At 37.5% G+C, this 17,786-nt stretch overlaps 1 protein-coding gene across 2 annotated transcripts in view; it reads left to right on the plus strand.

Moving 5' to 3' along the window:
- Clec1a (C-type lectin domain family 1 member A) overlaps nt 1–17,786 on the plus strand; it is a 28,335-nt gene that overhangs the window by 7,506 nt on the left and 3,043 nt on the right. The window contains exons 2-5 of one of the 2 annotated variants that reach the window (XM_038318213.1): nt 7,901–7,999; nt 9,310–9,486; nt 14,852–15,003; nt 16,900–17,018. In XM_038318213.1, coding sequence (XP_038174141.1) covers nt 7,901–7,999; nt 9,310–9,486; nt 14,852–15,003; nt 16,900–17,018 — 547 coding nt within the window. The remainder of the gene's footprint in view (nt 1–7,900; nt 8,000–9,309; nt 9,487–14,851; nt 15,004–16,899; nt 17,019–17,786) is intronic. The other variant, XM_038318214.1, reaches the window with a different exon arrangement.

Below are 17,786 nucleotides of genomic sequence, written 5' to 3' on the forward strand. Positions count from 1 at the left end.
AATGAAAGTATTATAATCTATGAAAAGTACTTTAAATTTCTTCTAAATAGAATTTGAGCTATCTATTGATATGATTATTAAGAAATATAAGTCACATTTTAAAATATAAAGCAAAATACACCCACAAGGCTTCTCTCTGAATTTTGACTTATTTCCTAAATATAGGAGGATGGGCATCATATTTTCAATGTCCATGCTATCTTTACTGCTTCACTTTGTGCCTAGAATATATACTACAGAGGATATCTCTAGAAGGAAGTAATTCTTTCTTCCTATTTTAATTTTATTGAAAATAGATTTTGGCAGGGCATGGTGTTACATGTCTTTAAATCCCAGCACTTGGGGAGGCAGAGGCAGGCAGATCTTCACTAGTTTGAGGCCAGTCTTCTTGCAAAGCAAGTTCCAAAACAGCTCAGGCTGTTATAAAGAGAAACCTTGTTTTGAAAAAACAAAAACAAGAAAAAAAGAAAAAAATAGATTTTTCTCATACAACATATTGATTACAGTTTTCCCTCTTCCAATTCCTTTTAAATCCTCCCTCCCCCCATATGAATCCAAACCCTCTCTGTCTCTCATTAGAAAACAGTCATCTAAGTAATAATGATAAAATAAAATAAAACCCCAAACAAACAAATTGGAATAGGAGAAAACAAACATAAGAAAAGGCTCCAAACAAAGAGCACAGGAAACACATATAGACACATAGACACATACATTCACTCACATAGGAATCCCATAAAAACACAGAACTGGAAGCTGTAATGTATATGCAAAGGACCTGTAAGCTAAATAAGAAGATGAGGAAAATGATGAGGAAAAAGGAGTAGGAAAAGGAGAGAAAGAAGAAGAACAACAAGAAATGAAGAACCAGAAGCACAAAAACAACAAGAAGAAATAAAATAAATATCCTGACTAAATTTTATTAGACAAAGAACCCCCAAAGTGGCTGTTGAGCTTGTTTTGTGTTGGCCATCTACACACAATAATCATTTAATTTCCTTCCACAACTTTGTTTTTTCGAGGTGCATACCTAAACCTGTGATTAATTTTGTAAACTACATGATCAAGGAACTCAGGCCTAACCTTGGATATAGGGATGTAATTGTTTTCTTTGATCATGAGCCTGTTTTTCCACAGGCAGGAGTCATGGGCCTATAATACATGAAACTTCCTTCTTATTTTCCATCTTCTGCCAACCTCACATCTAACAAAGGGGAAGGTGACTTCTAGCCTATTTTTGCCTTATTTGTATCTCTTATTGGAACAATTGACAAAATAACCTAAACCATTTCCCTAATCATTGCCTTAGCCACCTGTATCTTTTAGGGTGACTCAGAAAGTTCAATTAAATCATTGATTCAACTAAGCATCATTGCTCATTCGTCTTCATTATGATCTTGCAGGCAAATTGCCCAGGGAAGAGTGGGATTTTCTCCTGAAATAATCACACTCTACTAGATACATGGAGCCTTTCACATTGTAATGAAAGGGATTACCATGCCAAATACAGCAGACACGTGATAGCATTAAGCAGGAGGAAGCACAGCAGAAGCAAGGGGAATTTTGGAAACAATCCTCCCAGAGCTTTGCCTCTCCTGAATGTACCAGTCACAGCTTTGCTATCTGGTGAAGTGAACTCCATAAGTTCTATTGCTGACTGCAGCTGCTCTGACATGGTCACTGACAGTAAGGATGGGGACATGTATGCACTTCTCATCTCAGTGCTGGAATCCCATTTGGTGCAGACCCACACATGTCCTGTGTCTGCTGCCATAGTCTTTAGTTCATATGTGCATTGGTTTAGCTGTGTTTACAATTCCTTATTTTCTTGGTGTCCTCCATTCCTTATGGCTCTTATATTCCTTCTGCCTCCTCTTCTGCAAGGTTCGCTGAACCCTGAAAGGAGGGATTTGATGGAGCCATCCCATTTAGGACTGAGTGTTCCAAGGTGTTCCATCCTTTGCACACTGGCTGTGGATCTCTGTATCTGTTCCTATCTGTTGCAGGAGGAAGCTTTTCTGATGACAGCTGAGGAAGTCACAGATCTATGAGTATAGCAGAACGTCATTAGAAGTCATTTTATTGCTGTGTTCCTTTAGCAGAATAGTAATATTTAGTTTTCCCCTAGATCTCTGATAGATCTTGTCTCAGTTTCTTAGCCATCTGAGCGTTATTGGGGATGGGTTCTATCACATGAATTAGGCCTGAAATCCAATCAGATATTGGTTGATTACTGCCATAGCTTTGTGCCACTATTGCACTAGTGAACCTTGCAGAAATGTCATCATTGTAGATCAAATGGTTTATAGCTGGGCTATTGGTGTTTACCTTTCTCCTTTTGTAGAGTGTAGAGTATATTCCAGTACCATAAGCACTAGTCAATATGGGAGAAGGCTTTAGATAGGACTTTTTTCCCAAACTGTCTACGTTCAACAGAGTTGTGTAGGCATTATCTTCAGCAATATGGCCTTACCATCAGTTTGTGGGGAGCAACCAATAGCCTGGATTGTTTGGGGTTATTTATTGGGTCAATAATTCTATCAGATAAAACGCATTCCTGGTACTAGCAGCTTCATTTGGTGACTAGAGATTTCCAATTGGAGCTGCATTTCCCCAATTAGTTGGCGATTTTATTTAGATTTTTTTCATATGTGTATATATTTTAGGAAGCTTTCAGTCTATTAAATTTCCATATTATCCCTCAACTCTTATAGCTGTCCCTCACTGTGTTGTGTCCTTTGGCCCCTCTTCCCACTCCATCCACATTTAACCCTTCTGTTCTAGTCCCCCCATCTTGTCTATTTCTAACTATTAATTTCATTTCTCCTTGCTAGGGATATTCATTCCTCCCACCTACTTAGTCTATATCAAACTTCTGTGGTTATATGGATTGTAGCTTTCTTATCTAATACAACATGCAAATAAATATATACCACATTTTCTTTCTAAGTACATGTTACCCAATCAGAATAATTTTCTCCCTAGACCTGTCCATTTATTTGCAAATTTCATTTCATTTTTTAAGCTGAGTAATATTCCATTGTTAATTATACCACATTTTCTTTATCCATTTATCCAATGATAGACATCTTGGTTGTTTCCAATTTCTGGCTATTATGGATGAAGCAGCAATGAACATGGTTGAACAAGTACCTCTGTGGTGAGATTAAGCTTTCTTTGGGTATGTGCTCAAGAGTGGTATAGCTGAATCTTGAGGTATATCTATTCTCAAATTCCTGAGGAACTGACACACTGATTTTATAAAGACTGTATAAGGTTACACTCCTACAAGCAATGAATAAGCATTCTCCTTACCCCACATGCTGGCCATCATGAGCTGTTATTTGTTTTATTAATCTTGGCCATTCTGACTGAGTGGTGGATGAAGAAATTTCAAAGCAGTTTTGATTTATGCTTTGCTAATGACTAAAGATGTTGAATACTTTCTTAAGTGCTTCTCAGTCACTTGTAAATTCTTTTTTTTTGAGAATATTATGTTTAGCTCTGTATCCTACTTTTTAACTGGATTATTTTTCTTGATGCCTGTGTTTTTTAGTTCTTTATATAATTTGGATATTATCACTCTATGGGCATGTAGTTGGTAAAAATCTTTTCCTATTCTGTAGTGTGCCATTTTGAATAATGGTGGTTTTTTTTGCCATGCAGAAGTATGAAATTTAATACAGTCCTGATTATTAATTGTTGATCTTAATGCCTACAATAATGGTGTTCTCTTTAAAAAAGTCTTTTCTTGTGCCATTGAGTTAAAGATTATTCCTTATTTTCTCTTCTATCAGACTTAGTGTATATGGCCTTATGTTGAGCTCTTTAATGCACTTGGAGTGGAGTGGATTTTTGTGCAGTGTGATGAGTACGGTTCTATTTGGATTCTTCTACATGCACTTGTCCAATTTGACTAGTACCATTTGTTGAAGATGCCATCTTCTTTTCTTGTGTTTATTTCTGGCTTTATAAAATTCAAGTGTCCATAGGTGTATCGATTTATGCCTTTGTCTTCAACTTGATTCCATTGATCTGTATTTTTTGTGCCAATACCATGTTGTTTCTACTCCTATATCTCTATAGTAAAATTTAAAATCTAGTAATCCCATGAATCCAAGGGAATGGGAGATCTTTCCTTCTTCTGATGCCTTTCTCAATTTCTTTCTTCAGTGTTTTAAAGTTTTTATTGTACAAGTCTTTTACTTTCCTGGTTAGAACTATACCAATATCTTATTTTTTGAGGCTATTGTGAAAGGTATTGTTTCCCTGATTTCTTCCTCCATCTCTTTTTCTTTTGTATATAGGAAGGCTACTGGGTTTATACATCAATTTTTCAGACTGTTACTTTTCTGAAAGTGTTTATCAGCTGTAGGAGTTTGCTGGAGGAAATTTTAGGGTCACGTATGTCTACTATCACATCATTGATGAATAAAGTTATATTGACATTGACTTCTTTCCTTCCTAATTATGCCCACTTGACCTCTTTTAGTTGTCTTATTGCTCTAGCTAAGAATTTCAAGTACTATACTGTACAGATATGGAGAGAGTGTACAACCTTGTCTTGTTTCCGATTTTAGTGGAAGTGCTTTGGGCTTTCTTCACTTAGGTTGATGTTGACTGTGGATTTGCTATAAATCACATCTTAGTTTGAGTTTTATTTCTTACATCCCTTCCCCATTATCTCCAGGACTTTTACCATAAAGGAGTGTTGGATTTTTGTCACAGGCCTTTTCTGCATCTAATGAGATGACTTTGTGGTTTTTGTCTTTCATATGTTAGATAACATTTCTTGATTTATGTATATTGAACCATCCCTGTATCTCTATGATGAAGCCTACTTGATCATGGTAGATGATCTTTTTAATGTGTTCTTGGTTTCAGTTTTTAAATATTTAATTGAGAAACTTTGCAGTTATTTTCATCAGGACCACTGTTCTGTAATTTTCTTTCTTTGTTGAGTCTTTGTGTGGTTTAGATATCAGGGCAACTATAACCTTGTAAAAGGAATTGGCTACTGTCCCCTCTGTTTTTATTTTGTAGAATAAGTTGAGGAATATCGTAGTTAGATTTTCTTTGATATTCGGTGAAAGTCTATGCTAAACAGTCTGGGATCATCTTTTTTTTGGCTGAGAGTCTTTTAATGACTGGTTATATTTGACTAGAGGTTATAAATCTGTTTACATTGCATATCTGATGTTGATTTACTCTGATAGGTCATGTACATCAAGAAAAATCAATCATTTCTTTTAGATTATTCCAACTTGGTGATGTAGGGGTTGCTAAAGTATTTCTTTATGATTCTCTGGATTTCCTTGGTATCTGTTGTTATGTCCTTATATTGTTTCTAATTTTGTTATTTTGAATCTTGATCCATCACCTCTAATTAATTTAGATAAATGTTTATCAATCTTATTGATTTCCTCAAAGAACCAACTCTGTTTTATTGATTTTTTTAAAAAAAGTTTCTTATTTCTATTTTGTTGATTTTTATCCATGAATTTTATTGTTTCTTGTTGTCTGTTCCTTTTGAGTGTTATTCCTTTTTTGTTGTTCTAGAGCTTTTAAGCATATCACTAAATCACTAATATAAGATCTCTCCAATTTTTTTTATGTGGCCACTTAGTGCTATGAGCTTGCCTCTTAGAACCAACCATTCATTATTTCCCATAAGTTTGGGTATGTTGTGTTTTCATTTTCATTCAGTTCTAAAATGATTTAATTTCTTTTTAAATTCTGTCTTGGTTAATTTTTCATTCAGTAGTGAATTGTTCAGTTTCCATGAGTTTGTAAGCTTTGTGTTGTTTCTGTTGTTATTACTATCTAGCTTTAATAGTCAGATAGGATACAGGGTGTTATTTCAACTTTCTTGTGTCTGTTGAGACTTGATTTGTGTCTTAGTATATGGTAAACTTTGGAATAAAATTCCATGAGCTACACTACAGAGAAGGAGGTATATTTGCATGTCTCTGTGTGTTTGGGTGCAAGTTTCTGTAATATCTGTTAAATTCATTTTGTTTATGATGTCATTAATCATCAGCATTTTTTTTTTGGTTATTTAGTTTTATCTGGATGACCTGTGTATTTTTAGTGAGTGTGAGATAAATAAAGTTTCCCACTATCAATGTGTGAGGGTCAATATGAGAAGGCCAAGGAAGGAAGGGCCATAGTCAGTGATCTGCTATAGAGTTGGGGATAAGATTGGAAGTTGGAGTTGGAGGACAGGAGGGACAGTGAAGATGGCATGCCTAACTCCCTGGCAAGTGTTGGGAGCAGTGAGACCCCAGATCCTGAATTTCTTGTTAACAACTTGTTTTCCTCTGATCTGAGTGCCTACAGCTGCTCTGAGCACGAGACCTTCAGGAGTTCCTGATGGCAGCAGAGTGGTTTCTGGTGGGCTTGGCTGGGGTGTGGCTATCTCTATATAATCTGAACACAATAAAGGGGGCATTCTTGAGGAATTCAAGGATGATCCGTGTCACTGTCTCTCTGTCGGTGTGTGTCTGTGTATTTTAACCTCCAGCCCCCTTGCCCGAAGCTCGGTAACAGGGTAAAAGTGCACCTAAGGCAGACACGGGGGCGTGGTGCACAGCAGGCCAGTGTGACTGGGTTTCCAGTGTGTCAGACATGAACTTGTATATGTTTGTGTCCTGTTTTAGAACCTGACTTGAATTCTTAATTAGATTGAACATAGATGGCATAGAGTTTTCTGGATTTACTCTGGTTTTGTTCTGTTCTAGTCACAAAGCCCAGATGTTATATGCACTGGAGGAGAGTTCAAATCTGTCAGCTGCCTTTGGTCATAACCCAAATATTTGACCTCACCAGGTGAAAGGTCTCCTGGGGATACAGTGGCTACTCTACTGTGACAGGTCAAACCCATGGAAACAAAGTCAAGAAGAGGATACTGGTAGTCCCTAGTGTTTCCTTTTCTGGTTTTGTTCATTATTTGACTGGTATGAACTTGGAAATAGCTACATTCATCTATGAGAAATGATGGTTGTGTTCCTTTATAACTTAGTTTGGGGAAGATGGAAGGCTGGTAAATGAATATGTAACATTCTTACAAATTAGGATTCTTATGGAAAAAAACACCAAAAAGAAACAACAAACCATAATTTCTGACCATGAGAATGTCATTGTTCCCCCTAAAGAACCATAGGTGGAGCACTGGGGATAGGGCATATTTTACAAAATTGAGAACAAATTAATTACATGATTTTTTTTTTTGATGCTGTAAAAAGTTGCTCCTTGGTAAGATTTGGGGTTCCTGGGTTTTGAGGTATTTTTGTTGTTTTTGGGAACACTAATTGATCTCTAACTCTAATGAATTCCTTTTCCCCCTACCTCTACCTACACTGCTGGGATTATAGGTGTGCACCTCCATGCCCAGACTCATGTCAGGCACATGTAATAATCTTTACACTCACATTTTCCTTTTTGTCTTTTTGTTGTTGTTTATTTGTTTGTTTTTGAGTCAGGCTCTCACAATGTAACCCTGGCAGGGCTGGAATTTGCTATGTAGGTCAGGCTGGCCTCCAATTCATAAAGAACTTCCTGCCTCCTGGGATTAAAGGTGTGTGCCACCACACCTGGCCTCTACAGTCAGAGTTTTGACAAGTTATAAGGTTCTAAAGACAACCATTTACATGTCATGATAATACATAATGACTGTGCAGCAGGCCTCAGGGAGAGATCAGAAGTGGTGGGGCCTTTGAATGAACTAGATGTAAAAGTGAGGCCTAAGTGGGTTTGTGGCCAGGTTTCTAAGGACAGGGGGTAAAGTCCTGACTGCCTTCATTTTGCATCTAGAAGGCTCTCCAACTTTGTGACTCAGGGCGACTGACTTTAATCCAAGAGAAATTAAAGGCCACCCTTAGTTTCTTTTTGTTCCCTGCAGAGAATGAGACTCCCTCTTCAGTTTGGCGCCCAGTGGCCCTGACTCTGCTGACCTTGTGTTTGGTGCTACTCGTTGGCCTGGCAGCCCTGGGCCTTGTGTGTAAGTCTGTACTTTACCCTGGGGGAGGTTCCTGGTTTCTTGGTTTGTCCAGGAGGAGAATCTCTTTCTTTGAGTTTCTTAAAACCCTAATTCTGGAGCTTTATCCTCTTTCTAAAGACAATTGTTTAAATGACTAGGAGTTGAAGTATGGAAATACAGCAAGCATTTTTAAGTTCGAAGAAAACGTGTTGTGGGGGACAAATATTGTATCCGTTTACATGTCCGTATGTAAATAACCGCTTTGGAGAGCATGCACTGTTGATCTCTTTACCCCCTGCTCCAGTGGCGCAGCTCTGGCGGCTGCTGTGAGGACACCTGGTGCAGTGGACTGGTACAGGAAAAGTGGTTTCTGTGCACATCCATCCTCTACACAGGAGCAGAGAAGAACTGGGTCTCTATAGTTGTCAGAAAGGTTGGAAAGTGATACAGTTATCTTGGGGGTGGGAGATGCGTGAAAATCAAACAAGGAAAAAACCTTCCATTTCAAAGCAGCAACAGTGTGTTCCTAGATCTACTCAGTAAGAATACATAACCCCTTCCTTAACTGCTGAAGGTGACCCCAGGCAAATGCTATACAGCAATGCAGATTAGGGTTCATATAGTGATTTTCTTTGAAGCAAAAGTTAAATTTATGAGAAAACCTCTCTTAAAAAACCAAAAAAGTTTAAATTTATGAACTTAAATTTAAAAATTAAAAAGAAATGCTATTACTTCTTTCTACCCTGAAATTTATATCATCTTGTTACAGCACTATTTTGTAATCACCTTTTTTCCTTAGGAATGTAAAGTAGCTCTCATGATTCATGACAGATTTCTCTAGATTTAGAAAACTGAAGTTCAATCTGTGTTGAAATTTCTTTTCAGCTAAGTGACACTAAAGATATTACTTGTCCTCACATACACTAACTACAGGTCTACAAAAATATGGAAAGGAGATCTGACCAATGTAATAATGAAATGAACTATGGATTATGCCATTTTCCAATATTCAATATAACAAATAGTCAATAGATGAGTATATTTACAGTTTTAGGTTGGTTTTAGGTTTGGCTGTGCATAAAATACTTCAATAGTTAAAACAATTTAGTATTCGGCTCTTAGCTTCTGAAATTAAGAATCACTATTTTGGATTCATATTTTCAACAGAGGTGTATAATATATATTCACCTGAGATGATACAATGCCATTGGATGTGGCAATGTGAGCTCTCCATACTTAAGCTGTTAAACTATGTGCTTTATTGCCTTCCCACGGTGTGGAAATGCAAACAGGCAATGAGCTGTCCAGTCTGACTTGGTCACATGACTTAGTTTTTCAGTTCTACCAGCTCTCCAATATCCAGCAAGACAGCATCGCTGAAAAGGATGAAAGGCTGGGGAATGTATCCCGACAGCTGCAGTCCCTCCAGATGCAGAACAGGAGACTCATAGAAACTCTACAGCATGTAGCTGTAAAACTGTGTCGTGAACTTTACAACAAAAGTGGAGGTAAGCATGCCCCTGTCTCCCTGGACCATGGAAACTGTTCTATCTGGACTTGAACTTCCCATCTGGGCAATTAAAACAATGTATTTTTTAGAAGTGCTTTTCCTTCCATCTTAATAAACAGTTTGAGCTGCATAATCATGATGAGACATTGGGTTATAATTGCTTACACACATCTGTGTCACCGTATGGGAAGGGATTCTTCAAATTTTGACATTTAAACTAGGAAAAGAATAATTTAATTTAGAATAACCTAAACAGCACCATCATCAACTAAACACAGGGACATGCCTCAGTTACACACTGGCACACTCTGGTCATCGGCACACACTGATCAGGCACAGTGAAAGTGTTGGGGAAGTTTTAACTACAATTTCCCACTATTTAGACTTATGCAGGCATTCGTCTCAAAATTCGGATAATTTGAAATAAATCACAGTTGTTTTTGTTCACTCTGGCTTTTTCCTCCATCAAGAAAAGGAATCTTATGAAGAACCAAGGGCAAAGACAATGACAGTAATGGGCAAAGCCAAACTACCACTATGATAACTGTAAACATTGTCTCAGTGCCCCCTACACACTCTGCCACCCACGCTATCTATTCTCCCATTCTGAAAGTTTCATCCTCGTACACTATATTCAAGTCAGCCCTGTTCTTTGTCCTCTCTACCACACAAGCATAGGAAGAAATCTACATTCTGCAGCTCTGCTTGGCTTCTCCTTTATGAACTGTAAAGTACCCAATTTCATCATCATCTCTGCCCACACCACTTCCCCTTTAAGCAGACAGTGAGTGAATGATTTTCTCAGTAAACAGTGTCTCAAGGCACACTTCTCTAAGTGGTTCTTTTCCATGTGAGAAGTGACCTCATTTACCATAATTCTCTCTTTTCTGTTTCTCTACCAGACCAGTGGATTTTTTTTTTTTGATTCTACATTAACAAAATATCCAGGTATCTCTGAAAAAAAATGGTCCCTGGAATTCTCATCTAGCTTTAAAAAAACTGCGAATAAACCATATTCGATTTTAATATAAGGTGATAGGAATACATGCTGTGAAAAAAGTCTGGGTCACAGATATAAATTGACTAATATCCTCTGTGCTCAAATTCTAGTAAAAACACACAAACAGAAAATGACTACGTATTTTGGATGATTTTCCATGTGTCATAAGACTGACTGACCCACCCAAACAGTGGTGGCATATGGCTTTAATTCTAGTCGTCAGGAGACAGAGACAGGAAGATCTTTGTGAGTTTGAGACCAGTTTGGTCTTCAGAGTGAGTTACAGGATATTCAGGACTACATAGTGAGACCCTGTGTTAAAAAAAAAACAAAAACAAAAACAAACAAACAAACAAACAGAAACAAACAGACAAAACTGACTGGCTTGCCTGAGAGTGATGCCTTCTTGCTGCATTGACCATGTTGTAGCTATTGGCACATGAAGCCTTCTACATAGACAGGGACTGAGAGGAGGATCTCACAGAGTGCCAATGCTGTTTGAGATTTCTGTGACCACTATTGTTTCACTAGCTCTACATACATACTCAGAACAGAGCATCTGAAAGCAGCCCATCTTCGTGGCATACATTCATCTAGCTAATCAAAAACATGCATTTCCCCTGAAATATGCTCATGCGTCTATGCTTGCACATATAACATGCACGTGTGCTGTGTCTTGGGGAATTTTTTTCTTGTACTTTTAAAAAATGTCTTAGATTTAGTTGTTTGATTTTATGCATATTAGTGTTTTATCTGCATGTATGTTTATGCATCAAGGGCATACTTGGTGCTCTTTGCGGGGATCAAAATAGAGTTGGAGCCTTTGGAATTGGAGTTACTTACCACTGTGAGTGCTGAGAATCTAGACTAGGGCCTATGCAAGAACAGCTGGTGCTATTAACCACTGAGCCACCATTATAGCCCCTTACTTTTATTTTTCCAGTTGCTTAAGTAAAGTTAAACTAATACTAAGTCAGAACAATGTAGGATTCTTTCTATGTCTTTAGATCCATGGTATCACTTCCTGTTTCACACAACATGTTCAGAATTTACTCTCTCTCTCCTTCCTACCTGATTATCTCTTTTTTGAAATTATTACTTTTGTTTCCACAAATGAATGAAAACACATAGTATTTGTCTTTATATGCTTAGTTTTTTTTCAGTTAGTACAATGTTATCCAGTTCTACGAACTTTTATGTAAGTAGACATGATTTCATTGTATTGCAATAGCTGATAGTACCTGTTGCATATATGTGCTTTATTTCTTATCCATTCATCAGTCCATGGACAATTTGGCAGTTTTTCTTGGCTACTATGTATTGTGCTATAATAACTGTGGGAGTAAAGATATGTATTTAATATCATAGTTTCATTTCACTTGGATACATTCATAGTCTGATAACCAGGTTACATGTTCGTCATAGTTTGGTTTTTTGTTTGTTTGTTTTTTGTTTTGTTTTGTTTTTTGGTTTTTTGAGACAGGGTTTCTCTATAGCTTTGGAGCCTGTCCTGGAACTAGCTCTTGTAGACCAGGCTGGCCTTGAACTCACAGAGATCCGCCTGCCTCTGCCTCCCAAGTACCGGGATTAAGGGCATGCGCCACCACCGCCCAGCTAGTTTGGGTTTTTTGAGACATCTCTATATTGTTTTCTGTAGTGTCTGTACTAATTTACATTTTTATCTACAATGTGTGAGAGTTTTTCCTATGTTTCTTTTGAGCATTTGTTATTTTCCAGTTTTTAATTGATTGTCATTGTGACTCTGGGATTTTGTGGTTTTCATTGTGGTTTTGATTTGCATTTTTGTAGTGATTAGGGACAATGGGCAGCGTCTAATGTACTTGTTACCATTTGTGTGGTTTTTTTTTGGGGGGGGGAGAACGCCTCCTGTATCATTTATTCATTTTTTATTGGATTATTTGGAGGAATTATTTTAGGGTTGCGCTATTACCCATTTAGAATGTTTTTCTTCTATGTGACTAAATTGCATACATGATCTTCAACTCTGAAGGTCGTCTCCTCATGCTATTGTTTCCTTTGCTATGAATGTAGAAACATCTCAGTTTGATAGAATCACATTTATCTACTTTTTCTTTTGTGGTTCAAGCTTTTGAGTTTTAATCCAAAATCTCTATCTACAGCAATGTCTTGGCAGATTTTTCTTCTTTATTTCCTTGACATAGAAGAGACATAGTTCCCTTTTGTACACTTAAGACCTTGATCCATTTTGAACTGATTTTCTTATATGACAAGAAACATGGGTCTAGTTTATTCTTCTTCATATGGGTATCAGTTTTCCCAGCACCATACACTAAAAACACTTTTCACTAAGCTATGTTCTTTGTGCCTTTGTTAAAGCTGAGGTTGTCTGTATGCATAAGGATTGTTTGCTGGATTCTCATTCACTGTGTTCATTGTAATTCTTTTGACTACTCAAATTTTAACAGTAGTTTGGTACAAAATTGTTTGTAAAATCATGCTGCCCTTGATAGGTTTATACAAGCCTTTTTATATGAAAAAAGGGAACTTCAATTGAGAAAAGTAAGACTAGCTGTGACCTTAATTAGTGATTGATTGGGGAGGACCCAGCCCATGGTGGGTAATGTCATCCCTGGGCTGATGATTCTGGGTTATATAAGAAAGTAAGCTGAGTAAACTAAGAAAAAGCATTTCTCCATGGCCTTTGCATTAGTTCCTGCCTCTTTCTTCCCCTTCTTTAGTTTCTGACTTCACTGCTATTGATGATGAGTTGTTATATGGAACTGAGTAAAACTGTTTTCGCCCCAACTTGCTTTTTGCTCATGGTGTTTCATCACATCAGAAACCCTATCTAAGCACATGTCAAGCAAGGTAGTACAGGCCTGCAATCCCAGCTACCAAGGCAAGAAGGTCACATTTTCAAACTAATACAGGGATATAAAATGAATTGAAGGCTAACCTGGATCACTTATTAAGTCCCTGTCTCAAAACAAAAAGGTTAGAAAGTGTAGATGGAGGCTGCTTGGTTGTTTCCCAGCCGCCCAGACATAGAAACTGTATTAATTAAAACACTGCTTACTCTGTTAGCTTAGACTTCTTATTAACTAACTCTTACATCTTAAATTAACCCATTTATATTATTTTATATTTTACCATGAAGTTCGTGGTTTACTGACAAGGTTCCAGGATTTGTCTCCTTCGGCAGCCACATGCATCTCTCTGACTGACCCCACCTTCTTTTCTCCTCTGTCTGCTTAGAATTCTCTTCTTGCTCTATTCTGCACTGTCATAGGCTCAAGCAGCTTCTTTATTAACCAATGGTAGTAAAACGTATTCACAGCATACAGAGGGGCATCCACATCAAGAAAACATAGTATATGACTCAGTATTTAACCTAAAGTAACACAGTGTTCAAATCTCTTATCACCTCCAAAATAAAATAGTGATACAACCATGGATATGATTAAAAGCCCCTCCCACATGACTTAGCTTCAAGATCCTGACTACCATAATACGCATGATACTACTACTCATGTATGTAACAAGTACCCATGTATCCCATCTTACTCTCAATTTATGTACTTGTTTGCCTTTCAAGTGCCCACACACACACACACACACACACACACACACACACAAAAAACAACAAAACACTTGTGCAGGAAGAATACAAGGAACCTACACTTGAGAATACCTGGCAAACAACGTGAAAAGAGGAAAGACTTGCTTAGCTTCTAGCTTCAGAGGTTTCAGCCCATGGTGACAATGAAAGCCACTGCAGGACAGTTTACATCATGCACACCATACTTGAAGCAGAGAAAAGGGCATATGCAAAGAGTAATACATATGATATAGCCCCAAGAACATCCCCCAGTGGTTGATTTCTATCTTAGCCCCTATTATTTTTATCACCTCCTATTAATGCCACGATATTTGAAACCAATCAATAAGTCAGTCCATCAATGATATTGAAGCCCTCGGGATCCGATCATATCACCAAAGCTCGCCAGCTCAAAATTACACCCCCAGTGCTTGTGAGTCTATGGGAGGAATTTTATATTCAAACCATTGCATAATCATATGAGCCATCTCAAGAAGGACCATTCTATTCACATTCTGCATTGCGTAGACACAGAAGTTTCAGTCATTCGTCACCAGATGCAATACTCCATAGAAGCACTATCTTTTAATTTTTCACTGAATGTTTAACACTGACTATAGATCATTCCTAGGGTGGAGTGGGTGGATAGCACAGGTGTTCACTCAGATACCTAAGAGATACAAATTAGTTTTTGGAATATCAAACACTATTTCCAAAAGAGGAAAAAAAATAGCAGATCTAGGCAGAAGATAATTAACCAAAGTTTGTTTGTTTTCTTCCAAGGACACAGATGCAGCCCTTGCCCAGAGAAATGGAAGTGGCATGGGGACAAATGTTACCAGTTCTATAAAGAGAGTAAAAACTGGCAGGGCTGTGAATATTTCTGCCTGGCTGAAAATGCCACCATGCTGAAGATAAGCACACAGGAAGAGCTGGTAAGTTCCTGAGCCTCGGCATTTGAAGGAGTCCCCCAAAAGAACAGGGCAAGAACACGGTAAAGAGTCAAGTTTCTGACCCACAGATTTCCACTCTTGCTCACAGCGAAGACCAAGTCATACTCCAATTGCTGCAAATGATCCCTGAGATGGATAAAAGCTGTGTTCTCTCCAAATACCTACTGCACATAAATATGAGAAGTAGTTCATATTTCAGTTGACTTCCTCTTCAGTCAATGGGCAAGTAGAAAATGTCCTAATTTCTTTTTCTGAGATGGAGTAGAAGGAAAATAATATTGGTACAATCTAAGAAAAATGATAATATTACAGCCTGTCTTTCCATTAAAAACGTTAAAAATATTTTAATTGAAAAAATATCCCATCAAATAATTGTCGTAAATTGCACACACACACACACACACACACACACACACACACACACACACACCTCCTCCTCCTCCTTCTCCTCCTCTTTCCAGAAGGTTGATCAAGGCAAATATAAGAACAGTTGTGACTTATTTAGGTGTCTCTGGAATCTCATTGACCAACAGATTTTTTTGGCACAGATGTGGAACTGGGATTTTTTTTCAGTGCTGTGAATTGGATTCAGGCCTCATGAATGCAAGGTAGACAACCTACCACTAAGCTACATCTTAAGACTTGTTGATATGTGCCTTTTGTTTGATAGCCTATGGTGTCTGGTGGAGGCACTGCCACCATTACTGGACAACTCCACTTAAACACTTTTAATATGGACATGTATGTATTTTAGTAAGGTATTAGAGTCATAGATGTGTACACAGCATTTTCAAAGGTCACTAATTCTAGTCTACCCTGTCCTCCCACCTGCATCCCATTTAACCCTTCCTGTTCCATTTCTCTCCTTCATACCACTGGCATTCTATTTCCTTTTATGTGAAATGTCCCAATGGCCTCTTACTAGTTTCTTGCCTTCTCTGAGTACCCTAATTTAAATACACATATATAAAGACTCAGAGCTAACATTCAAATATGAAGTAAAGCATACAATGCTTGTTTTTACAGCTCAGTATTGGGAAAGGAGTTGCCATATATTAGCATGTAGAAATGTATATTTTTCTCTTCTCTTTTTGTGACAGGTTCATATTATCCTTCTAAATCTCCTTTACTTCTTTTTACATTAAAGTATCTCCATAATTTTATTCTGTTTATAACAATTATTTCTCTAGTTTCATATTAACAATTTTTTCCATTTTCTAGAATAATTTCACTTATTTTAAAAATATTTCTCCCATTTGTTTTTGTTCTGTTTTAATTCATTAATCAAGAGTAATGACAATAACATTTAGTGTTTAATCAGTTAATTAAAATTAAATTATTTTTGGAGACAAGCATTGAATACAAAGCTCAACGGAAGTTAGGCAAAAACTGAGCCAGCTGAGCCGTATTTCAGACCTCCCATTTTTCCCTCTGTCTCTCTGTATCTCTCTGTGTGTTTGTGTCTCTGTCTCTCTGTCTCTTTCTCTCTTTCCCTCATTTATTTTTAGAGACAAGGTCTCACTTTGTACCTGTGGCTATCTTGGAGTGGGCTATGTAGAGAAGGCTGCCTCAAACTCACAAAGATCTTCTTGCCTCTGCTTTTTGAATGCTGACATTAAAGTTCCTCTCATATATCACTTTCAGTTCCTCTCATATATCAACTTTGTGTTTAATCTTATACATTAAGAATAATTGGTCAACTAGTTTTATTGGTTGATACGACTCCTATTTTCATAATGTCAATGTATATTCCATGCTTACTAACACAAAGCATATGGTTTTGTCCCTTACTTACTGGTCAAATTTCTAATCGGCTTTATGACAAGTGCCTTGTACTCCTGGTACAAAGCTAAACATTTTCTTGTGTGCCTTTCACAGGATTTTGCCATGCCTCAGAGCTACTCTGAGTTTTTCTACTCTTATTGGACAGGGCTCTCCCGCAATGGCAGTGGCAAAGCGTGGCTGTGGACAGATGGGACACCTTACTCCTTTGAACTGTAAGCCTTCAGAGAATTCTGTGTGAGAGGCATTTAATAAAGACAGATTAGCAGTGATTATGGAGCATCTGTTTTGTACTGCATAGTGTGCTTGCAGGTGGATGCCCAGAGGTGCTTGTGTTGAAATGGCTTAGAAAACAGAGGGGAGAGAGAGAAGGGAAGGGTTATCAAATATCATCAGGTGGTTTCCTGACTGATTTCAGTAGTGAATGTCTAGGAGTCACTCACTACTGGGTTGTTAGTGATAAAGAGAGAGAGAAGAAAAGGGAGAGGAGATCTCATTTGGATGAATAATTAGAAGGAGACTCAGATGTATAGTGGTCATCCAGGGTCATGTAATCTGTCAATAGCCAGGGTTGAGTTATTGCCTCAGAGAGTTCTTGGCTCTCTGCACTTTATCATGCAAATTAAAATATTTTATTTACTACGGAAGCATTTAGAGATGGTGTGCATGGAACTCCATGGCACGGATATATGTAATTTCTTTAGGAAAGTTTGTTATATTTAAAGCCTTGTTGAGTAGATTTAATTCTTTGTGTATGGTAAAACATAACATAATAATGCAATCATTTGTATTTTAAATTAAATAAACTGAATACTAATTATCAGTAAAATCAGAGAGTGCTTCTGCTTTATCTAAGAACAGTTTGTGTTGCTTTGAGTAGTCAGTTACATCTACGAATAAAGTGGTGACTGAAGGGTTAAAAACTGAATTCATTGGCCCCATCTCTCTGGCAAAGACATCCTGGGGATAGAGATCATGATCTT

Source organism: Arvicola amphibius, chromosome 2 (assembly GCF_903992535.2).
Source record: "Arvicola amphibius chromosome 2, mArvAmp1.2, whole genome shotgun sequence".
In the NCBI taxonomy this organism is placed as follows: Eukaryota; Metazoa; Chordata; class Mammalia; order Rodentia; family Cricetidae; genus Arvicola; species Arvicola amphibius.